At 48.2% G+C, this 6,509-nt stretch overlaps 3 protein-coding genes across 3 annotated transcripts; 1 reads left to right on the forward strand and 2 right to left on the reverse strand.

Moving 5' to 3' along the window:
• Nucleotides 1-705: 705 nt before the first annotated feature.
• Nucleotides 706-969, forward strand: LACBIDRAFT_312504 (uncharacterized protein; the record flags this gene model as incomplete). Its single annotated transcript, XM_001888165.1, has 1 exon — nt 706-969. One exon carries the CDS (start codon nt 706-708, stop codon nt 967-969), a length of 264 nt encoding a protein of 87 aa, XP_001888200.1.
• A 1,492-nt stretch (nt 970-2,461) lies between these two features.
• On the reverse strand, nt 2,462-3,519 carry LACBIDRAFT_333560 (uncharacterized protein; the record flags this gene model as incomplete). The annotated part of the gene is made up of 4 exons (XM_001888201.1): nt 2,462-2,539; nt 2,601-2,686; nt 3,287-3,400; nt 3,426-3,519. 4 exons carry the CDS (start codon nt 3,517-3,519, stop codon nt 2,462-2,464), a joined length of 372 nt encoding a protein of 123 aa, XP_001888236.1.
• A 919-nt stretch (nt 3,520-4,438) lies between these two features.
• Nucleotides 4,439-4,642, reverse strand: LACBIDRAFT_312507 (uncharacterized protein; the record flags this gene model as incomplete). The annotated part of the gene is made up of 1 exon (XM_001888202.1): nt 4,439-4,642. One exon carries the CDS (start codon nt 4,640-4,642, stop codon nt 4,439-4,441), a length of 204 nt encoding a protein of 67 aa, XP_001888237.1.
• Nucleotides 4,643-6,509: the final 1,867 nt, after the last annotated feature.

Here is a 6,509-nt window from a genome sequence, read left to right on the forward strand (position 1 = left end):
ATTCTAGTTAAACACGAAAATATCCAACGTAAAGGGTATATCTTCCACGGCCCCAACACAGAATAAACAACGCTCCTCCTCTTCCCATTCCCATCACCTCCGACTTCCAATGGAAGCAAACCGAAAGAAACAATGATATTCTCCCCGCCCGCCCCAGCGCTCTGCGGTTTCCTCTGTTCACCAAACGCACTGAGGCCAGGTGTGCGCGGTATCTGGCCCGCTGCACCCTCCCCCTGCGGATCTCGACGCTTGGGCCGATGTTTGCTTGTGTCTGTGAAGAGATGGGGCCAAGGGACATGGGGGAGTGTAGTATGGTGGATTTATGCCGGAATACGGGGTATGTTGGTGTCTGAGGTGTCGTTTGGGCGTTGAATGGCCTATGCGGTGATCTGCTTCCGTTCCTGTGGATGAAGATAGAAACACAGGTGTAAGTGGTGGTGGAGCGGTGGAGGGGCGCTGAAAGTGGTCAGGAATTTGTGGCTGCCACTGGAGAAGGAGGTCCCATGACAATTTCGTGCCATGTCTCTTTTTCTTTGAGATGCTGCAATGCTGATGTAAATTACACTACCAGAGCTCTCGACATCCTCTTCAAACTCTTCACCTCCTGGTGTCTCTGCATCGTCCCGGCGCTCTTCCTTCAAGACATGTACCGAGCAATCGTTGTTCCCCGCTCCCACACCCTGCCCAAGACGCCATTACTCGCCCATGCTGCATAAGGCTCTCGTAGCGCTGGGGACAGTGTTTCTCGATGACCCAAACATCCGGGACTTCAAGTCCCGTTGTTGTTTTGCCAATGCTACGAAGTGCTATCTAGAGGTGGAATGCCAAGAACCTCAGTTGAGCGTGGTGCACGCGTTAAACTTCCTGGCTGCCTTCCACGCTTCTCAGGGGGATCAGACCCTTGGGTTCCTCTATCTTGGTCAATCGTCTTCTCACTCTTTGAAGAGAGAGATTGTATTACAGGCATGAGTGCCCGGATGGGCCAAGCCCGTTAGTACTTTCCCTGTATAATCCTCAGCGGCAATGTCTCTAAAACCTTTCCATCATAGTGCGTCTAGGTGTCAATTGCTCGGACTGGGTCAAACTCGGTCTCATCGACGAGACTGAGAGGCTTGACCAAAAATTGGGCGCACTGGACCACATTCTTGCAGGTGAGTCAATCTTCCATCGTTCATAAATCATCCTCTTACACTGGACACATGACAAAATAATCTGCACTGAAATACTCTAAAAATATCTTTTGAAAGTTCCTTATTTTTTTTCTGTTTTCTAGTAAGAAACATGTAATACATCTACAAAGATTGTTTTCAATAAATGAAGATTAAATACTTATAAAACATGTTAAAAACATATAGAAACTTACTTGAAAGATATTGGGTTAATTTGAATTGTCTATATATGTATCTCAATATGTTCTACATGTTTTCCAACATATTTTATCAATATTTGACATTCATTCATTGAAAAGAATCTTTATAGATGTATTATGTATTTCTTGGTGGAAAACTGGGAAAAAATAAGGAACTTCCAAAAGATATTTTTAGAGTATTCCAAGACAAATTATCTTGACATGTGTCCAGTGTTACATTCTCTTATGATTTCCCTTAGGACGTGTGACAGTGTTGGTCCCTGTACGTGGGACGTGACTTCTGTGTCACGTCCCCATTGAATTCCTCCTTCCCCCGTCCAAGCTTCGACTTCCACGTCCTCCTTCTCCGCTACTCCATTCGAACATCTGAATGCATGGCGCTACCGAAATCCAGCAGCCATCGCTCTTCAGCTTGGAGATACTGGAGCAAGGATATATCGACGACGACGCAACCCCAGCTCCGATCGTTGTAGAAGGCCCTCCTCCTCCTCCTGTGAGCATGGACAACATGGGAGATAGACGGGGATACATCCACCAACAACGAGACCCGATCTACTCATTCACAGAAATGCCTTGGTTCTTAGCAAATCAAGCCGATTCTTCGTCGTCGTCGTCAAGCTTTGATCTGGGCGGTGCTTTGTGGCCTAGCGTTAAACCGATGAATTTCGGTTATGAGGACGATGCGATGACGGATGAGGATCATGCTGAGTTCAATTATTGGCTTCAGCAGCTGCTGTCGTAGTGAACTTTTTTTTTAAATGCTTTCTTGCGATGTCGCCAATTGCACGCCGCCAGTGATACCATTTATCTTGTACCATACGTCTGTCTTGTACGATACGTCTGATACCTGCCTATTGTATGTAAACGTGTACTACTACGTCAAAAGTTGTCGAAAACCAAGTATTTATCAGAACTTGCACCTCATCCTCACAGAATCATGGTAATTCTTGCAGTTGACAAATATGTTGATGTCTAGCCACGCCTTCGCATCCACGCAAAGAGGAAGCTCTATCCTTCATTCATTCGATTGGTCCTGCTCGTCCCGCAGAACTAGGACACTGGAAGTTTGCTGGAAGTACGAATACGGATCATTCATGATTCGATACGGTTGTCGTGACCTCGCATCTCCGCCTTGAGTGCGGGTGACTCTAAATCTTTGATTCGTGCCGTCTAAAAGAAAGTAAAAGAAGGTAAGCAATGAAGAGTGTTTATCTGGAAATGAAACACGTACGGGGTCGTCTGAGCATGTTAAGAGAAGTCGACCATCCAGACTGGGAATGGCAGACTGAATCCATTCTTCGTGTGGTTGCACAATGACTTCGATGAGAAGATTAGTTCAAAGCTTGATTTTCAAGAGTTCTTGGTGTAGCTCGCGTCATCCAATCAGAAGTTCGACACTATGACTGTTCAGGCTGATGATGATGCACCACCTTCATCCTACGAGGAACGAAGAATTCCATAGTCCGCAAAGCCGTTTCTTCAAAGTGGAAAGGGATAACAGGAACCTGAGACGATTTGCGTTGTCACGTAGCTCGCAACCTGATAAGTAATGAATTTGTTGAATCTAGAAATCGACCATCAGTAGCGTGATATGTAACTTCAATCCCGAAGACTCACCTCAGCTTCAATGCCAATCAGTCTCCACGTCCGTCAGCGTATCAATCGAGTGTACACAGCCCAGAAGTCGATCCTCACACTCTGGCACGACGGCCGAAGTGGCTGCAACATCCCTTGAGATCAGCATCTCTAAACGCCCTCCCAAAACCACTTACCCAATCCGCACCCGACTATTCATAGCCAAAACCCCAGGATACCAATTCACCACCCATCTTTCCTCCTCCTCCTCTCCTCCCTTCCCCCGTCTTCTCTCCCCAGGACCCATCACCTCCAACCTCCTCGGNCATTCTGGTTACACACGAAAATATCCAACGTGAAGGAGATATCTTCCCCGGCCCCAACGTAGAGCCAACAACTTTTCGTGTTCATCTTCCCCACTCCCTCCAACTTCCAACGGGAGCAAACCGTCAGAAACTGGGGACGTATCGGCCAGGCATACGCGGTATCTCGCCCGCTGTACCCCTCTCCCTGCGGATTTCGACGCTTGGGCCGACGTTTGCTTGTGTCTGTGAGGTGATGGGGCCAAGGGACATGGGGTAGCGTGGTATGGTGGATTTAGGCGGGAATGCGGGTTATGTTGAGGTCTGAGGCCTGAGGTGTCGTTTGGGCGTCGAATGGGGGTTCTAGATGTTCTCCTTATTCCATTCCTGCGGATGAAGGTGGGATCCCAGGTGTGTGGTGGTGGAGGCGGTGGAGGGGCGCTGAAAGTCGTTGCGGATTTGTGGCCGCCATTGGATATGGGTACGCAGGACGTAGAGAGTGTCTTCCAGAGTTCAGAGGAATTATGGCAAATCCTGGGTGGAGGAACATTGCTGATGAATTGGATGTTAGGACTTTGTGTGACCTTCCTGCGAAGTAGCCATCGGGAGTTCAGATGGATTCGCCTGCTAGAGGTCTGAGGTGTCGATCCAGCTGTGTATGATAACCGGTGTAACGCGTGCGGGAGGAAGCAGAGCTGGTTGCGAATACGGAAAAGGGGGATGCAAGTTCAGGCCCAGGAAGGATGCTGGGGTGCCCTCCTGCAGAGTCTGAGACATGAATGGCGTCCAGGGCTTGGGCTTGGTGTGCTGTGAGGTCGAGGACGCAGTTCCATCGTGAGGAAAATGTATTGGTAGTGTATAGTCAGAGGGATGTCTCCGTGGATGGGCGGGGTGGGATGATGTAGGGTTTTCCAAATATACTGTGCGTTGGAGGTCAGATTGAGGAGGCCCACCCACGCCAGCTGCTCTTGCGAACGAAAACGCGTCCACCTCCTCCAGAGAACGCAAGAACGAGATTGCACGGTGCCAGAGGTTCGATCCTCAAAGGGAACGGTTTCTTCGCCGCATCTGAACTGAACCAGCCGATAAGTGTTGCCTTCGCAACTTCCCCACCAATCTTCACATCTACCTTCTCAACCACAAACCCAGCGCCAATATTCGACTCGCCAGAGTTCTCGTTCCACACAAAGGATCACGGTTCGTTCGGCACTCCCTGCTTCTCTTCGCTCGCGTTCTGTTCTGAATCGTTGAGTTCTGTGAGGGTTCCTTCCGTTTCTGGAAGGAAAACATAGGGGACGAAGACGGTGCGTGTGCGGACTCGGAATCGGGAGACTGTTGGGTGTGTACGGTGGTAGGATTTTCGGAGTGTTGGGAGGGATTTTCGGACGGCTGTCATTCGATAAGGGGAAGCAGAAACCTCAGGCTCGGCTGACGGCAAAACAAATGTCCAATGCAATTTAAAATTTGTCTATGCTGAGGTGCGGGGCCGATAACCTGTTGACAAGTGGAGGGCAAGAAGGAAACGAGACTTGTGGACAGAATAAGACGATGAAGTAGCTACATAAATATGACTGTCCGGAAACTATACAGAACTAAGCAAGGGGGTGGCGGAATGTGGAAAAGAGACCAACGGATAAAACTATTCAGAAACCCCCTTTCTGCGAGAAATCAGGGGTTTCTGTGTGTTAAGCGAGAAACCCCATGATTTTTTGTTTGCCCATCATGTTGCCATCATAATGTGAATTTGCGTGCCTTGTCCAAACAAGGACATGTGACCGTGCGTGGCTCTTGGCCCAAACCTCGCCTCGGCGACATCGCGCTCACTCATCTTAGTTCTGCGGTATCAGTAACTCCCATGGTGAGGCATTATTCAAGTGACTTTCAAGCATTTATAACCACCTCTCCCAGTATTTGTAGTATTTCTATGAGATTGAATGCGCTTACCGACATAAAATACAGCAATCCAAAGGGCAGGCCACGTGAACGGAGAATAACAGATGCTACCAAAGGACGTCCACAAGGAGGAGGGGCAAGGGCACAACCGAAGGCAGTGCAAACGCGAAAATGCAGCATTTGTGATAAGACCATATGAAAAGGTCCTGCCTGAGCTTGAAGAATATTTAGATAGTGATTAGGAGTTATGATATACTGTACACACCTCTATGTTGGCCCGTTGACATCACCATAATTGTTAAATAGCGCATGTCTTCACAGCCAGGTAGACGCCGTAGTCGACAGTGTTAAGGGATATGCAACAGCAACTGCTCCACAAATGGTCGCTGCTGTGCTGCCACACCCCGTAAGACGCACAAGAGTTGCATGTCGAGTCTCAAAGTCGCATCGCGTTCCTTTGATCAACAGAACATATCACATGATCAATTTCCGGCATTTTATGCCGACATTGTTTGTCCTATCAGAAAGGGGGTTTCTATATAAGCGGTACTATTTTTTGCAGAAAGGGGGTTTCTGAATAGTTTTATCCGAGACCAACACTTGTTTTTTTTTTTTTCAGAGTTCAGCTTGACACCCCCCCGCCACCTACCTTCCTAATAGAGTATGTTTTTTCCACACTCATGTTTTATTTTTTTTAATTTGTAAGATTTATCGAGTTTAAACAATGTTTACTCAAGTCCAATAGAGCTGGCCAAAGCTTGAGTTACATGTGCATACCAATTTCCCGTGTCCGCTGACACTCGACTCAGAGCCGCAGCTCACTTGCCCGCAGGCATTTATTCTAGGATCCACGCTTGGATACACGCTTCACGATCCACGCTCGGATCTTAGCTTAATTTAGATTTGCGCTACCAGCTGAGGAGTGAGATGAAACCCCCCTTTCTACAGGGCTCTCGTTTCAACACCTCACTCCCTCAGCTAGGTACGAATCTATTTTTCTTTCTTAGGGCTATCGTTACAAGAGCTCACTTCCCTTGATAGTTGAGCTACTCTCCTCATTTTTCGTCAATACAATACTGCGTATCATCGTACCTCAAAATATCTCCTATGAGTGAGGGACATGCCATCTACTTCGCATCTGCAGAACCAGCGATTGAATCGTCCGACACTACTGTCACGAATGGAGGGGAACCGGGGGGAGAACAACCTTTGCAGCCAGTCGGAGATCCCGACGCTACTCAACAGACTAGAGATCAACAATCTGAACCTATCATTGCTGGAACGAATGACCCCAACCAACAATCGACTCTGGCGGAGCCAGATGATCCCAGTGGTGGAGCAGACCCAATCGACGATGAATCGAACCTCGG

This window comes from Laccaria bicolor, genomic scaffold, assembly GCF_000143565.1.
Source record: "Laccaria bicolor S238N-H82 LACBIscaffold_52 genomic scaffold, whole genome shotgun sequence".
In the NCBI taxonomy this organism is placed as follows: domain Eukaryota; kingdom Fungi; phylum Basidiomycota; class Agaricomycetes; order Agaricales; family Hydnangiaceae; genus Laccaria; species Laccaria bicolor.